At 44.3% G+C, this 18,174-nt stretch overlaps 1 protein-coding gene across 1 annotated transcript in view; it reads left to right on the top strand.

Moving 5' to 3' along the window:
* Positions 1 to 1,765: 1,765 nt before the first annotated feature.
* LOC115645628 (lanosterol 14-alpha demethylase) overlaps positions 1,766 to 18,174 on the top strand; it is a 35,692-nt gene continuing 19,283 nt past the window's right edge. The window contains exons 1-5 of the mRNA XM_030550560.1: positions 1,766 to 2,006; positions 3,658 to 3,756; positions 8,062 to 8,238; positions 13,872 to 13,998; positions 17,040 to 17,214. Of these exons, the coding sequence (XP_030406420.1) occupies positions 1,854 to 2,006; positions 3,658 to 3,756; positions 8,062 to 8,238; positions 13,872 to 13,998; positions 17,040 to 17,214 (731 nt within the window). The 5' untranslated portion in view covers positions 1,766 to 1,853. The remainder of the gene's footprint in view (positions 2,007 to 3,657; positions 3,757 to 8,061; positions 8,239 to 13,871; positions 13,999 to 17,039; positions 17,215 to 18,174) is intronic.

Genomic DNA, 18,174 nt, shown 5'->3' with positions numbered 1-18,174 from the left:
GCCTATGCCCCTGGGGGGAGGGGGACAGCATATCTCCATACACTGCATGAGCCCACAAGAGCGGCCCCCCCAGGCGCATTGGTTCCCAGCCCATGAGAGCTGCAGGGATGGCACTGGGGACAGAAGCAGCACGTGGAGCTGTCTCCTGCCACCCCCAGGGGCTGCAGAAATGTGCCAGCAGCTGACCTCTTCTGGGGGTGGCATGAGGCTACGGAATGCAGGCAGTCTGCCTGAGCCCTGCTGCGCCGCTGGACTTTTAGCAGCCTGGAGATCAAGATAGTCTGCAGAAGCTCCAGAATCAACCAGTTGATTGCGATCGATGGGTTGGTGACCACTGAATTGTGTATAATTATGGGTTTATTTTTGCAGGGTCCCTTTAGCCCAAGGCCCTGGCTGCAGCCCCTAAAGCCCCTGCATTAATCTGGCTCGGGTCAGAGAGCAAGAGCACTGACATATCCGACCAGGATGCAACGCCTGCTAGTGACAGCTATCCCTGCAGGTGGGGCTGTGTCTCCCTCTGAATGGGGTGAGTGCAGGAGGAGACGCCTTGTCACAGGGTATGTCTACATCTACAATTTTGCAGTGCTGGTTGTTACAGCTGTATTAGTACAGCTGTATAGGGCCAGCGCTGCAGAGTGGCCACACTTACAGCAACCAGCGCTGCAAGTGGTGTTAGATGTGGCCACACTGCAGCGCTGTTGGGCGGCTTTAAGGGGGGTTCGGGGAACGCGAGAGCAAACTGGGGAAGGAGACCAGCTTCCCCGTGGTTTGCTCTCGCGTTCCCCGAACCCCCCTGCAAACCGCAGGGAAGGAGACCTGCTTGCACGGGGGTTTGGGGAACGCAAGAGCAAACCGCAGGGAAGGAGACCTGCTTGCTCGGGGTTCGGGGAACGCGAGAGCAAACCGCAGGGAAGAAGACCTGCTTGCTCGGGGGTTCGGGGAACGCGAGAGCAAACCGTAGGAAAGGAGACTTGCTTGCACGGGGGTTCGGGGAACGCGAGAGCAAACCGGGGAAGGAGACCAGCTTCCCCGCGGTTTGCTCTCGCGTTCCCCGAACCTCCCTGCAAACCGCAGGGAAGACCTGCTTGCTCGGGGGTTCGGGGAACGCGAGAGCAAACCGGGGAAGGAGACCTGCTTGATTACCAGAGAGGCTTCCTCAGGTATGCTGGGATACCTGCTTATTCCACGGAGGTCAAGAAAAGCGCTGGTAAGTGTCTACACTTGATTACCAGCGCTGGATCACCAGCAATGGATCCTCTACACCCGAGACAAAACGGGAGTACGGCCAGCGCTGCAAACAGGGAGTTGCAGCGCTGGTGATGCCCTGCAGATGCGTACACCACCTAAGTTGCAGCGCTGTAACCCCCTCACCAGCGCTGCAACTTTGTGATGTAGACAAGCCCTCAGAGACCAGCAGGAGGACAACATGCTGCAGGGGGCTGGCCAACGACCAGAAGAGGCACTTTAGTCAGGAAATGGAGACTAGGGGTGAGCCGCTGTAATCTGGTATAACTCCACTGATGTCGCTTACACCGGAGCTGGCCAGGACGCTGGGGACTCCACAGCCCGCACTACCTAGCGAAGCAGGCGGTAGCTGCCAATAGTAAAACCCACCACTCGCCCCACTGCTAAGCCCCGCCCCCACCCGCTGTCGCGAGTACTGCCCCGCCCTGCCCGCGGGGTCGACCTGCGGCGCGCGGACGCCGATTGGTTCGGAACACTGGCCGTCATATAGGCAGAGATCAGCCCAGCGCGTGGAGGCGTGTCTAGCGCTTGCCCCCGGCTTGGGAGGCGAGGCACAGCGCGGCAGGGGTCCAGTTACCTGTAAGCGCTCACCCGGCAGCTGCGGCGGGATGCCGAGCCTGCTGGATGTCGGCGGGTTCATGCTGGAGTGGGTGGCCACGGGCAGCCCCCTTTCCATGGTGCTGGTTGCCGCCGCCTTCGTGCTGAGTCTGGGCTACCTGCTGCAGCTGGGTTTCCGGAGCCAGCCGCGGCCCGGCCAGGGGGTAGGTCCCGGGCCGGTAGGGTGGGGGCTGAGATGGCGAGGCCGGGAGGAGGCGTGGGGGAGGCGTGATGTGGTCGTGGGGACCTCGGCTGTGGGAGGGGCCGCTGCCCCGGAGCCGGGGTGGCGAGGGGAGGGGCACTGGGGGGCAGAGGAAGAGGACGCCCGTGTTACCTTGCTCGGAGGGGGCTGCTCAGCGAAACCCGCGCAGCGTTAAGGGGGTTTCTGAGAAGAGCCTGATGCCCTCAGCGACCCCCCCCCACCTAGCCCTGGGGTGCCCGGTGCCGCCTTGGAGCCCAAAGCCTCGGGTCTGTCTGGAGAAACCTGCATGTGCCCCTTCTGGGCAAAGAGCTGTCCCCAGGGAAGAGCTGGCTGGGTCAGACTGTATGGGGAAGGATTTGTGAAGGAGTTTTGTATTTGGCTTTGTTTCCGGAGAGTCACAAGCTGCACAACCTTTGGAACAGTTCCATTGCCCTACCTGTTGTACAGAAGAAAGATTTCTTTGCCTCCAAGTAGGACTGACTTTTTGGAACAAGCTTTTTAAAATGCGCTTACATGCATGGCTGTCCTTAGGATTTATGGGTCCGTATGCAGTATTATTAAACTGGTGCCCCTATGCCTGACTTTCTCTTAGTAAGGCAAACGTAAGCTTACAGTATTGGAAAACTTGCCATGTACACTTTATTAAGAACAGCTTAATTGTGCCAGCTTCACCTCCAACCTCTGCATAGTGCTGCCTTCACCCTAGCACCTGCAGTTGTTGCCTACCTGTGCCCTCAACCCCAGCCCTGCCAGTGTGACCTGCCACACCATCCCCCTGCCCAGTACCCCCTTATGCCCAGCAACCCCTCATCCAGAGATCTCCACCACAGATTCCTATGCCCAGGAATCTCCCATCCACAGACACCTACCCAGTGCCCCTCTCACTGTCCCTCACCTCCCCCCCCCCTGCCCAGCACCCCATAGTCCTATGCACAATATTTTAAAATTCTGCACATTTTGTCAATAAATAAACGTGGAGGCTCCAGCATGGCAGTGGCAAGCATAGGCCACTGCCTGTGTGTAGGTGGGAGATCATGCTGCAGCCTTCTCTCCCCTCCTAGGATAGGGACTTGGCAGTGAGATACCTCTGTGCATGTCAAAAAGCCACAGGGAAGCATTTTACTTGATGGCTGGGATGTCTGCCATGACCCAAAATCCTTTTGAATGATAAAAAAGAAATAGCTGATACTAATGGCTGAGTACAGCAGTCATCCAGGCCCTTGCCTGTCAATGGCCTTTCATTCTCTCTAAAATCGTCTCATTGCAGCCTCATCTATTATACAGCACACTTCATATCTTTCCATTTACCGTATCTTTCTAATCTAGTCTCATTAACCCGTCTCCAGAAGTACGTATTTGAATCTTTCCTATCTTTAGATCTTTCCTATCTTTCTTGTCTTTAGATCTTTGGTTAATAACAATCTCTTATCCAAAGCTCTAGGTGCCATAACATGAGTAATGTTATGGTTATTTATCCATATACATTCTCAGCCAATGTGAGTTGTTTAATCCAATTATTCACATAATAAATCAAGAAATAAGTCAGCAGTCCTAATGCAATATTTAATTCTTTTTTGAAGCAATCTAAATGTTAAATGAATATTCTCTTGCAGAAATACCCACCTTATATTTCGTCTAATATCCCTTTTCTTGGACATGCAGTAGCATTTGGAAAAAATCCTATTGAATTTTTAGAAAATGCCTATGAAAAGGTGAGTCTTGCCTAATGAGTGGTTGAGTGTACCTAGGATATTCTTATTTGTTCTGCTACTTTCTGTGTTCCCAGAACCTATTTAGAATTTGAATAAATCTGAATCTCCTTGGAATGAAATGTTTACACGTTGTCTGCTAGAGTTCAATATACCATACAACCTTGATAGTGTGGGCATTTAATGTAGTAATACCTCATTCTGTGGGCAAGTTAATGATAGAAAGGTAAGGGAGATGTCATTTTGATTAATAAAAATCTACAGAATCATAATTTCAGTGGTGTCGTCTTTTGTGGTGGGGCAGGTTAGACTTGGTGCCCCCGGTTCCCAGCTTCAAGTCCTCTGGTTGGTGGAAAGTGTGCTAATGCAGTTTCTTTGGAATTGGGTCAAGCTGGATATCATTCAAAAGCCTTTTCTTCCACAAACACAGTGATACCAAACATAATAAACCTAGAACAGTTATGTAGATATGCAATTGAGAAAAAATACTTAAAAATTAACATTGTGAATTATACTTTGACATAGGGATGCATTGCTTACATAAAAAAGACATTGATCTTTGGCAATTCTAGGTAAGTTGGCCTTGGTATGTAGAACTGAAAACATTCTTTCATCATCAGTGTTGTCACCAGGTAGGGCATCATTGCTAGAGACGTTGTCACATTGATCCTCATCCACGCCACACTTGCACACCTAGGTACAAGACAGGCTACTGGTCAAACATTTTTAAAGTGGTAGGCATCTGGTCTTTTCACACAAACATTAGCTGAATGATGGATTCAGGAGTGCATGGTATATTGCACAAAACTGGTGTGATCAGTTCATCCTCCAAGACCATACATGCCTGATAGGGAAGTGTAGTTTTGGATTTGCTCAATCATCCCATCCCACTACTTTATAATTTTGCCTTCTTAATAACAGGTTGTGACATACCAGGATATAGTCCAGACTAATGGACTGTATCACTCCGTCCCTTGGGATGATCTTTAAAATGTTCTGCTCCTGTAGCTTCCCTGCTTGGGTTGCTCACAAACAGTACTTCTGGGAGAATTCTGAATCACTGTGCAATGCAGTATTTGCACAGAATTAATGTTCTGTGCAGAACTTCATTTTTTCCTGCGGAATTGGTGCTGCAGAGCTGCTGGCTGCCATTAGAGACCTCTGGAACCCAGAAAGCCTGACTCCCCAGCTTGCAAATAGAGGACACTGCCAGAGGGAGGGGGAGCTGAAGGGTTCCAGGCAGCTGCAGTTTCCAGCATGCCCTGGAGGTGTGCGGGAAGCTCTGGAAGCCAGCATCATGTTGTTTCTCCCTCTGTATTCCTGGGCTCTGGGGGAGGAGGGAGTGCAAGTGTCTGGCCCTGCAGCTGGGCTCTGGGGGAATAGGGGGTGTAGGTGTCTGGGCTGGGGGGCACCCTGCAACTGGGTTCTGGGAGGGAGGGAGTGTTGGTGTCTGGCCCCACAGCTAGACTCTGGGCGGGAGGGGATGTGGGTGTCTGGCCCTGCAGCTGGGCTCTTAGAAGGAGCCAGACATCCACTCCTCCAGCACCTACCAACTGTATGCCCCCCTCCAGCTCCCACTTCCCCTGGCAATGTCCTCTATTTTGGGAATCTCTGTATAGTAGCCTGAGGGGAACAGGGCAAAAATACAAGTTCCCCTCAAGATGTGCTCAGCTGACATGCATGATGCACCCAGACTAAGGTGCTCATAAAAGCATAACAGAGAAACAGGAACTGGGTTGTCGTAGGTGATTCTTTAACTCTCTACTCCTGACAGAATATTTTTTGTCGTCTCTATTGTTAAAGACCTACTTACTGACAGGCATATTGAAATAAATTACCAAAATAATTGAAACTGGGATGACTATATTCTTATTTTGACAAATATGCAGAAGTTTATTAACTACAAAGAGATTTTGAGTACAAGTAATGAGACATAAGTCAGCAATGATTACAAGAAAAATAAAGATAAAATGTTTACTAATATTTAGTAAGCTACATTAGATTCAAAGCAAGTTCTCACTACATTCTTCAGCAAATTACTGACTAAACTCTTAGGTCAGAATTCCTCCCCCAGGCCTATGCTGCTTCCTTTGTCCTTCAGATGTCATGACTATGATGGGCAGAGAGAGAGAGAGAGGATGTCTCCCCTTTTTATAGTCCTCTCCCTGCTTTAAGAAGCATTTTCAGGTAGGAGGATGGTGACAGGCAGTTTGTGTGGGTGGGAACTCTATATTTGTTTGTTAAGATGTAGATTTTTTCACCCAAGCCCTCTTTCCTGCCAGAGAATAGCCACTAACCAGGTAGTGGCTCACTGGCCTTGTTTACACATAGCTAAGGCATCAGTTTGCTATTTGTCCGTGAGGAACTTTTTGGTCATTCCCTAGACTTGGATCATGTATTAACACCATAGAATGGAATCTTATAACTTTACATACAACATTGCCATACATGTTTTACCAGGATAATAATGACCAGCAAATTATGAGTTTTTAAATGACGCCTCACAAGACATACTTTGTGCAAAGATAATTACAAAAGCAGACACAGAAGTACGTTCTGTCACACAGGTATAAATGCACCTGTTATCAGTGGCAATTTTTATCTGCTTTTTGGAAAACATCCACCAGTGTAACTCTGCCATGTGTCGTAATGTTGATTTGTAAACATTTTGTTGAATATATATCTACATAATTGTTCTAGGTTTGTCATGTTTGGTACCATTGTGTTCGTGGGTTGAGCTGGGTATCATTTCTCTCTTTTTTCCAATGACACTGTACTATCAATTTTTCCACCAGCTGGAGGACTTGGAGCTGCAGAGGCAAGGGGCAGTGAGTCCTTACCTCCCAAGCCGCAGAGGATGACACCATTGAAATTGTGATACTGCAGATTTTTACGAATCAAATGACATGTCCCTTTCCTTTCTGTCATTAGTTTGCCACTGGAATTCCACATGCTCTCAGACTATGACTGAAACAGAGTCACATCCCTGGGTTTCAGTTGTGGACATGACCTGATTTCAAAGAAGTGTACATATAGTTGAGGGAAGTGGATTCAGTAGTTACCCAATGAGCTATTTGAATTACTTACCTTAACATTTGTTGGTACTACTCAGGCTGTCTTTCTCAGTCTCTTTCTTGCTGATAATCTTGGGTCCTGTTAAGAGGTCAGCATATGACTGGGCCACTACCCTGACTACTTGAAGAATTTGAGTGTCTGTTATAAACTATGAATAATTGGGTGTTCAGTATCATTTCATTTTTTCCCTGGGCTAGTAAAAATCTGATCTTGTACTCGTAGTGTCTGAATTATGTCAGAAGAAGGCTTAACAGTTAGACTTTCTGGAACTACAGACTTGACTCCTGCTACTATTGATTTCATGCTTGTGAAATGGACAAACTTAATATGCACATCACTTCAATGGGGATTTGGTCAAAGAAAACCTTAAAAGTAGAGTTGGTTGTGTTTTATTGAAAAGTACAGGTTTCTTTAAACCCCAAAATTCTCATGAAAGTGATTTGGGTTTAAAATTTCAGCAAATGATCCAACTTGCTCTATACGATGATTTCCAGGCTATATGTCCTGGGGTTGGGAGCCTGAAAGCCCTGACAGATCCAACTGGAGCTTGGGCTCTCAGGACTTAGTCTCCATGGCAGGGAGCCTGGAAGCCCAGATTCTCGTGGGGGATTAGCTTTTGATTTCTGAAGCAAGGAGCCTGGAAATCCTGGGGGTTCTCAAAGGTTCCAGGCTCTCTGCTGTGGAATTCTCTACCTCTCTATGTCCAAGTCCCCTTACTGTTTCTGTGGTTTCACATATTCCTGTTTTAAAGAAGGTCTTTCCCCTGTTGTGTAAACCCCCCCTGCACAGTTGAAAATGGAAACTGACTCATTAGACACAAAATGCAACCAAGTAAACAGGAAAAACACACATCCTTTATTTATAATCTTGGATATTACCTCCATAAATATATTTGGGAAAATCAGATTTAAGTTTGATTTAAGGTATTCATGTCCCATTAAGTGATTTTTAGTCACTTCTTGTAAGAGTAGGGGCTTGTGCTTATTTCCTTTGGTCAAACTTCTCCTCTCTTACCTCTCCTCTTCTTCCCCAGTGTGCAGTGCAAACTATGCATCAGTTGTCTAGTTAGCTGCTTTTCTCCTTTCCCACCCCAGAGGTGGCTGCACTCCAGTAGTATTGTGAGCATATAGATTTGAAGCAATTAAAATCTGAAAGGTTCTACATAAGGATACATTTTTTTTTAATGTTCCAGATTCTCATTATTTTAAATTAACTTGTCCTTTTCCCCCTCAGTATGGGCCTGTGTTTAGCTTCACTATGGTGGGCAAGACGTTTACCTACCTACTGGGTAGCGATGCTGCTGCTCTAATATTCAACAGTAAAAATGAAGACCTGAATGCAGAGGATGTATACTCTCGACTGACCACACCAGTCTTTGGCAAGGGAGTTGCTTATGATGTACCTAACCCGGTATGTATTTAGAGTACAAAGTCATTTAAACATCTAGGGTGCAGATCAAATCCTGACAAGGTGTCCATGAGCTGTTTGGCCTATGGGGATTGACAATATCAGTGAAATTCTGGTAGCGTGGCTTGCCAGTACAGTTGCTGATTTTGATTGTTTGGCATAGAGAGACCAAAGACTGAACACATTTAGGCTCTGATATTGTTTTTTATATGGTCATCTACTGGTTTGGACAAAACTCATGGGTTAGACCTTCTTCTCCTTCCACCACAGTGGAAAACTAACAGCTTTGTCTTCTTTCCTCCTTTGAGCTTATACTTTCTGAGTGCTGCAGCACCTCACTGGCTGTTTACTTTTAACCTAAGAGCACCTTTAGGCTCACTCCTTTCCATGGGAGCTTCAGAGTGAGATTTTTATATAGATAGATAGGTCTATCTATCTCATAGAACTGGAAGGGACCCCAAAAGGTCAATCGAATCTAGCTCCCTGCCTTCACTAGCAGGACCAAGTACTGATTTTGCCCCAGATCCCTAAGTGGCCCCCTCAAGGATTGAACTCACAAGCCTGGGTTTAGCAGGCCAATCCTCAAACCAATGAGCTATCCTCTTTTCTACCAGGCCTATTTGTACATACAAATGTGAGGCTGTGCCACCTCCCCAAGCCACTCTTATAGTCCCTCTTTCTAGTATCAGATCTAAGTGCTTAGTGGGTTGTCTTTACAAAACCTTGCACTTCTACCCTCACCAGCAGGTGGTATTGAGTCTCCTCAGTGCAGTAGACAGCAAGCAGCATAACCCCTCTCTGTTACCTCTGCCTTCTTTGCCTTGTATTCTTGAAGAGGCTGAGACTGGAGAGGAAGGCAGCAGACCTTCCTCCCTGACTATGAGAGGATGGAGGACTGCACAAGGTGAAAGCTGAGAGTTTTGAGGATGATAGTTATGTAATGTGCTGCTATGGATGAAAAGAGACAGTTAGAACCATGAGGTCTTCAGAATCCTTTCATTCTTGAAGAGCTAGATAAACAAAGGCTGACTGGCTCCGATAATTTTAATCAAACCTGTAGGTGGCTGTATATTTGCCATGCTGAAAGTAGCAAGGTGGAATACTTTTGCAGATTGCCCACAAGTTAATTTCAGAATGGACCAAGAACATGGAACTTGCTGCCCGATGAAATAAGTGTTTGTTTGCTAACCTCACTATTCAGAGCTAAATGCTAAACTCCTGTCTTCAACCAAACTGTCCAATACTATCCACATTCTAAAATGCACTTTTAAAAACCCATAAGATGTTGTCTCGGTGGCTGGGAAGGATAAGTGAGTGTTTGTGTGGGTGTTTTTTTCTTTGCTTTTTGGAACCTATGAGGCTTTCTGGGAAGAGGCAATGAGTTGAATGGGTAGATAGAAGTTAGTTAAAATCTGATAGAAGTGTAGACAGAATATTGACTTAATGACTACCAAATGTTGACCTGAAGAGGTTTGCCGAGGAGTTGCTCCAAATATGAAAGTAAACTGCAGTGGCACTTGAATTTCTTTCTAGTTAATAACATTCAGTTGCTGAAGCTTTTGCGCGTGGAAAAAGATTAAAAAGCTTTAATTACAATTTAATGACACAATGTTCATGTTCAGAAAGCAGTAAGAACAGGATTTAAGTGTATCCTAGAATGCAGTTCCACACATTTGCCAGTTTCCATTCACGAGAGAAGAATCTAGACTTGCTCTTGAAAATATAGTAGAAGCTTATGTTATCAGGAACTCACTTCCATCAGTAGTTCAACTACCAATCAAGATTTTAGTTTTCAGTATTTTGTTCTTTATGTACAGTAATTTTGTAAAATTTAAAATAAAATTCCCCACTACCAGTGACAGTGATGTGAGTTGAAAACCTCCCAGCATTTATAATTTAGCTGAAAGTTTAATAACATGAATTTCCAAAGTAGGTCATAGTATTTGATTTAGGTTTTTTTAATATTACTTGCTCTATCTGGCTTCATTCCCAAAATAGGGAGTAGCAGTAAGAGCCTGAAATAGAATGACATAAGAAAGCTTCAGCTGATATAGAGTACAGCGGCCCATCTGCTTGGAAATAATCCCAGTACTCTGCTTTTCAAGATAGGCCCTTCTTGAGGGGTTGCTTCTTACTCAGACTGTAATTTTCAGCAACAGCTACTTTACACCAATGCTATGAAATTTGGTCAGTGTGATACTTGTTAACGTGGATAGAACTGTCAGAAGAGCTAGACTCAGACTTTGGAACATAAACTCACAATATATAAGAATGTCCATTGATTGTGCTTTCAGAACTAAATGCCAAACCCATTCCTTTGATTAAGCTTCCTCATATGCTACATGAAAATTAGGAGAGGAAGGAGCTTGCTACTTTTTATGCCACTGCAGGTGAAGAAGGGAGGGAGGGTGTTTTTTTTTTTTTTTTTTTGTGTGAGGTGCTGTAAGCAAGGTCTGGCCTGTCTCCCAAGGTCTGTGAGAGTCCAGTCCACACAGGAGGTCCACTTCCTAGACACCACAGTGCTAATACATGATGGTCACATAAACACCACCCTATACTGAAAACCTACTGACTGCTATACTTACCTGCATGCTTCCAGCTTTCATCCAGACCATATCACGTGATCCATTGTCTACAGCCAAGCTCTAAGATACAACCGCATTTGCTCCAATCCCTCAGACAGTGACAAACACCTACAGAATCTCTATCAAGTGTTCTTAAAACTGCAATACCCACCTGGTGAAATGGAGAAACAGATTTACAGAGCCAGAAGGGTACCGAGAAGTCACCTACTACAAGATAGCCCAACAAAGAAAGTAACAGAACGCCACTAGCCGTCACCTACAGCCCCCAACTAAAACTTCTCCAGCGCATCATCCAGGACCTACAACCTATCCTGAAGGACGATCCCTCACTCTCACAGACCTTGAGAGACAGGCCAGTCCTTGCTTGCAGACAGCCCCCCAACCGGAAGCAAATACTCACCAGCAACCACACAACAAAAACATCAACCCAGGAACGAAACCCTGCTACAAACCCTGGTGCCAACTCTGTCCACATATCTATTTAAGGGACACCATCATAAGACCTAACCACATCAGCCACACCATCTGGAGCTCATTCACCTGCACGTCTACCAATTTGATACATGTGCCAGTAATGCCCCTCTGCCATGTACATTGGCCAGATCGGACAGTCTCTACGCAAAAGAATAAATGGACACAAATCTGACATCAGGAATCAACATTCAAAAACCAGTAGGAGAACACTTCAGTCTCTCTGCTCACTTAATAACAGACCTCAAAGTGGCAATTCTTCAACAAAAAACTTCAAAAACAGACTCCAGTGTGAAGCTGCAGAACTGAAATTACAGTAACGCCTCACTTAAAGTTGTCCCGATTAATGTTGTTTTGTTGTTCTGTTGATCAGTTAGGGAACGTGCTCGTTTAAAGCTGTGCAGTGCTCCCTTAGAACGTTGTTTGGCTCCCCCTGCTTTGTCCACTGCTTGCAGGAAGAGCAGCCCGTTGGAGCTAGCTGGTTGGGGCTTGGAACCAGGGTGGACTGGCAGCTCCCCATCAGCTCCCCATTCCCCTAAGTTCCCTGTGCAGCAGCCACTCAGCAGGTTACCAATTGCCGGCATTTCAGCTGTCCCTCCCCCTACTGCCATTTGCTGCTCCTGTGCTCTGTCTTGGAGCTGCTCCCTGAGTCTCCTGCTTCCTGTGTGGGGGTGAGGGGAAGAAGGGGGCTAATGTCAGGGTGTCCCTTTTCCCCCCGTTCCTGCACTCCACTTACCTTATTTCCATAGAGCAGGGAACACACACAACAGGGCTCGGGACTGGAGGGAGCTTCCTGGCAGCAGCTGCATCTCAGCTTGCTGATTATCTTAACAAGGCAATGTACTTAAGAGTGGGGTCAGCCTACTTTAAGGGGAAATGCGCATCCACTCACTCACTCACTCTCTCTCTCTGTGTCTCTGTCTGCCATGCTGTCTCTCCTCTCTCCATTCGTGCTGCCTTGTAGAGTGTGAGGCTACATTAACAACGAGTTAACTCTTGAGGGCTCAGCCGACTGCTAGTTCATCATTTAGCAGTAAGACATTCCCTGGGAAATATCCCACCCTCTTCCACCCTCTGACTTCCCCACCTCAACCATGCTTCACAGTCATCACTGCTGTGTACAATATTAAATTGTTTAAAACTTGTGTGTTTGTGTAATAAATAATACACACACTTTGGTCTGGCAAAAAAAAAATTCCTTGGAACTTAACCCCCCTATTTACATTAATTCTTATGGGGAAATTGGATTTGCTTAACATCGTTTCGCTTAAAGTTGCATTTTTCAGGAACATAACTACAATGTTAAGTGAGGAGTTACTGTAATTTGCAAACTAGATACCATCAGATTAGGCCTGAATAAAGACTGGGAGTGGTTGGGTCATTACAAAACCTAAATTTAATTTACCCAATACTAATTTCTCCCTACAGTTACTCACACCTTCTTGTCAACTGTCTGTAATTGTTCACTCTCTTACCACTTCAAAAGTTATGTTTCCTCTCTTGGTATCCTGCTATTAATTGATTTCTCTTGTTAGACTGACCTAACACTTGGTAAAGCAAACCCCACTTCCATGTATTTATACCTGCTCCCATATCTTTTACTTCATATATCTGATGAAGTGAGTTCTAGCCCATGAAAGCTTATGCCCAAATAAATTTGTTAGTCTCTAAGGTGCCACAGGGACTCCTCGTTTTTTTTATAGACAGCTATATCATTACACCTAAGTGTCATCTAAATGTTAATATTCCCTTTTGATTTCTGAATCAATAGAGTATAGTAATGAACAGGAACCATCTGGTTACATGATTAACATCTAACAAGATGTAAGTAAACACATACAATTAGTATTTACCACTAATTCTGTAACAACACATGTTTCCATTTCAAAGCTCTAGTTTATCTGACATGGCTTTGTTATAAAGATGGCCCTAATTACCATTTAAGTACTCTTGTAATATGTCTTTGAAGTTTGAATTCAGGTCATTTAGCCTGCTAGTTGCTTAACCCTTTCTGGCTCAGTGTTGCAACACTTAGTTAACATTTTCAGATTTGGGTGCCTAAAGTTAGGCACTAAATAAGTGGCCTGATTTTCAAAAGATGCCAAGTATCTGCAGCTCCCACTGAAGTCAATAGGATCTGCAGGTTCTGTTTAGCTATCTGAGTGACTGAAGTTAGGAACTCTATTTAATTCTGAAAATGTTAGCCAAATGTAGTGTCAAACTTTAATATAGAATACGATAAATGAGTTCTGCTTTGACTCTAAGAGATTTGCAATTTGTTGCAGTTTGGATATCCTTAAGCATTCTTACTTGAAAACCAAAGCAGCTAAACTTTAATGGTTTATAGTTTAGGGTGTTTAAATTGTGTCTTGGAATTTGTAAAGAGTGTGTAGTAGATTTTAGAGTCCTAATCTTGATTTCAGTTTACTTTCGTTTCTAGAAGGTTCTCCCTGTCCATGGTGACTCTTATTTTTCTATTTCTGTCTTTTCTGTTTTAGTACCACTTGCAACTAACTGTTAATGACTAAACTGTAATTATGTACCTCATGTTCTATACCTCTACTATCTTAACCCTTGCAGGTATTTTTGGAACAAAAGAAAATGCTAAAAACTGGGCTGAATGTAGCTCAGTTTAAACAGCACGTACCTGTAATTGAAAAAGAAACAAAGGAGTACTTCAAATCCTGGGGAGACAGTGGAGAAAGAAGTAAGCAAGATCAGATGCTTCTGTGTTTTGAAAAGTTATGCTCAAGGGAGTGCATGAGAAGTAGACAAAACTAGCTTCATATGGTAGTATTTTGATCTACTTGAACATTTTTAATAGAAAGAAAAGATGGGTTCAACTGTATCACACATCCATGCTCAGAAGAACCAGGTACAAAGCATGTTCTTTGCCTACTTAAAGCTGAGGGGAGGATGAAGCCACTCACAAACTTAGTAGTAGGTTGTAAAGAGCTAATTTGCTCTTGGCTTTGTAGTCTCTACCTGTTTGTCCCCAACTAACAGTTGAGGCTGCATTAGGATAGTTTTGCAAGGGTTAGGCTACTTGTGCCTAATATCTTCACTTTTAAACCAGCAACTCATCATTTCTAAATGTTGTTGTTTCCTCGTTCCAGAATCAAGGTCAATAACTCACATCCTCTTTAAAGAAACAGACTATTTGTACTTCCTTAACTAAAACAGGCTGACTTAGGCCAAATTAGATTAAAAATTAATCAGAAAAAATAGACCCCACCTGTCCATTTATTAGTCAGCATTCCCAAATTTCATTGACTTGAATAGGGCTGCTTCATCATGGGCATGTTACTCCTAGGGGAATTCTGTGTCACTGTGCAATGCAGAATTTGTGCAGAATTAATGTTCTGTGCAGAATTTCATTTGTTCCTACAGAATTGGTGCTGCAGAGCTTCTGGCTGCCACTAGAGGCTGTTGGAGCCCACAGAGTCTGACTCCCAAGCTCACAAATACAGGACACTGCCAGGGGCTGGGGAGCTGGAGGCTTCCCAGCAGCTACAATTCCCAGCATGCCCTGAAGGAAGGAGACGGCGTGCAGGAAACCCCATACAAGCTCAGGACCCAGCATCTGGCTGTTTCTCTTCCTGGATCCCTGGGCTCGGGGGGTGGAGGCAGTGTGGGCTGGGAGGAGGGAGGGCATTCCATAGCTTGGCGGGTGGGGTGGGGTGGGTAGGGATGGGGAGGCATGTTAGGTTCTGCAACTCCCTCCAGCACCCTCAAATACTCCCTCCCAGTACACATACACCCCTCAGGCACTCCTAGATACCTCTCCCAGCTCCCCTTCCCTAGCGGTGTCCTCTGTTTGGGAACTTCTATATGGTAACTCTATGGGGAAAGGGAGAACAAACGAGAATCTACCAAAAGACCAGAAGGGCAGAGTTTTCCCCAAGATATGCCCAGCTGGCACATGTGACACACCCAGACTGAGACACCAAACAAAAACATCAGAGAAACAGGAACTGGATTGTCGTAAGGGTTTCTTTAACTCTCCACTCCTGGAGGAATCTCTTTTGTTGTCTGTATTGTTACAGACATACTTGCTGATAGGTATTTTGAAATAAATTACCAAAATAATTGAAACTGGCGTGATTGTTATTTTGACAACTGACATGCATAATTTTTAATGGTGCAGAATTCCTCCAGGAGTAGCATGTGCATGAGTAAGAATTGCACAGTTGGGCCCGCAGAATAGAAGATGGTTAAGATTGAATTACTTGTGTTTCTAGAGCAGTCTCTGTAAAACTATCAGATTTATCAGCAGAATATTTTTTTATTGCTGCTCACTTCTTTTCTGACAGCATGAGCAGTCTTTGTCCAACCCCCCTAAATGTGACGTTACTCTTTTCACGGAATGTCTGTTTGCATATGCCCTAAGATTATCTGTGAAAGGTGTAAGATTGTACAGAAGCAACTTCTTTTCCTGATAACTGTAGTTGACACTTTTTTTGGATCCTTTCCAAATAAAACTGCTTTCCTCAAACATAACCAATTTTTTCCATCTTTCGTTGCCTGTATATTAGAGTAGCTCAGCAAAAACACTCACATCATTGATGAAGTTAAGGAAGTTAACAATGCCTTGCTTTTGTATCCTTTGTTGAATTTGTTATTGTCATCTAAGACCCCAGGAAATCTCTCTTCCTCTGTACTACAGGCCATGATGGATTGTCAGTATGGTCCAATCTACCACAAAAGTGGTGGATTAAAGAACAGATACAGAGGTTTTTAATCAAGCTAGACACAACAATGACTAATGTACAGACCAGTACCCCAAAGTAGTAATAAGGGCTTCTGTAGCTCCTTAACCTGAACTGCCCATAAATTCGGTCTCTTGAGGTCATTCTCAGTGAACCAGCTGCCGCTGTCTTCCCTACAGCTCCCTAGTAAGTGAGGAGTCTGTATTTTGAAGACCCCAGACTCCTTCCTCTTTTCCCAGCTTGTTTTGTCACATAACATGACAGCCATACAATTTTCTCCCATTGTAATAGAGCAGCTCGAACATCCTCAAATAGTTTACTCCTTCCTGACTACTGTAGATAGGATGCTGTGCAGACTAGGCTTTGAGTCCAACCTTGAGGTCTGAGGATTATTGTTCCAGGACTAGCTTCTTGGTATTGTTTTCTCTCTGAAACCAAATCTCATCAGTTTTCTTCTACAAGTGTTGCACCCTTCTTTCAGAGCTGTGAGCAGGGATCCTAGCACAACATAGCCCTCATCTCCACTGGAAAAATTTATCTTGGAAATACTTAAAAAATATTTTCCTTCAGTTGGTTGAAATTCACCTTATGTTCCCACAGAAGTGCTTCAAATCAACTATGTGATGCTAGGGCATGAGTTCAACCACCATGGCAATTACTTCTGGATTTTGTAAGAGTAAATAACAATCAAGTGCCAGTTTGGGCACATCTTGCTTGCACAAACGGGCTTGGGGCTTACAGCTGCCACAGTTAGTGAATCCCCTTTAGTTCTCTGCAATGCTTTCTATCTTCTCTCTCAGCCGGCATTTCCAAGTAATCCTTTCTGGAAGTAGCCCCTCCCCACTGTCCCAGAACAGGGATCCATTTGTGGAAGAACACTTCCAGAAACACATGGAAAAGATTATTTAAAATTCTCCGTGTGTATTCAGTCAATAGCTTTTTTTTTTTTTGGCAGAAGTGAAAATAGTGGCCTGTAAATCTTGACACTATCTCCCCAAAATGGGTGCTGATTGACTTTCCTTTTCCTCCCTTTATTCAGATTTGTTTGAAGCTCTTTCAGAGCTCATTATTTTGACAGCAAGTCATTGTTTACATGGGAAAGAGATCAGAAGCCTACTCAATGAGAAGGTGGCACAACTATATGCTGATCTGGATGGTGGATTTACTCATGCAGCTTGGCTTCTGCCAGGTTGGCTTCCTTTACCTAGCTTCAGGTACCAAAAATAACATGTTAAACAGCATATACACCTCTACCCCAATATAACACTATCCTCGGGAGGGAGGGGTAGCTCAGTGGTTTGAGCTAAACCGAGGGTTGTGAGTTCAATCCTTGAGAGGGCCACTTAGGGATCTGGGGAAAAAATCAGTACTCAGTCCCGCTAGTGAAGGCAGGGGGCTGGACTCAATGACCTTTCAAGGTCCCTTTCAGTTCTAGGAGATAGGTATATCTCCTGTTATTATTTATTATAAAATCTTACCGCTTTATAGGTGATACCACGTTATTATCAAACTTGCTTTGATCCACCTGTGTGCACAGCCCCACCTCCGCAGAGCACTGCTTTACCGTGTTGTATCTAAATTCGTGTCATATCAGGTCATGTTATATCGGGGTAGAGGTGTACTTAAGAAACTTCTGTGCCTGTTTCAGCTCTTTCGTAGAGTATGTTTTAAGTAAATATGAATTTTAAATAAAAATGGAATGCAAGGATATTTCCTGTAAGGGAGTTTATCAAAATACTGTTTTCATGGTGTAATCTCAACTAGAAATTAGGAAGGCAGTTGCTTTTAACTGACATCTAAAAGCATAAGACCTATAGCATGCCTGAAAACATAACAATTACAGCATAACTAAATGTTATCCCCACAAATATTGAGTACCTAAATTTGAGTCAAAGCATTTAAGAATGTGGGTTTGGGAGTTTCTAAACATGTTAATTCAGGATAATTGAGCTGCCTAAATTTAGTGTATTTCATTAAGTATATATTGATCTAGTTCAAAGCACTTTTTGAAGCTTTGTTCATTTTCTACAAAGCAAATGTCTTTTATGTAAGATATTTATTATATTGGGTCTGATCCTTCAAGTTCTGCACGAGCACATGGGTTTGTTTGCATCTTGTCTTAAATTCATTTGTATTAAAACTTTAGAATTAAAATGGCTACCACAAATAATATT

Source organism: Gopherus evgoodei, chromosome 2, assembly GCF_007399415.2.
Source record: "Gopherus evgoodei ecotype Sinaloan lineage chromosome 2, rGopEvg1_v1.p, whole genome shotgun sequence".
Lineage (NCBI taxonomy): Eukaryota > Metazoa > Chordata > Testudines > Testudinidae > Gopherus > Gopherus evgoodei.
Note: the sequence above shows the minus strand (reverse complement) of the source record. Positions and strands in the feature narration are given on the sequence as shown.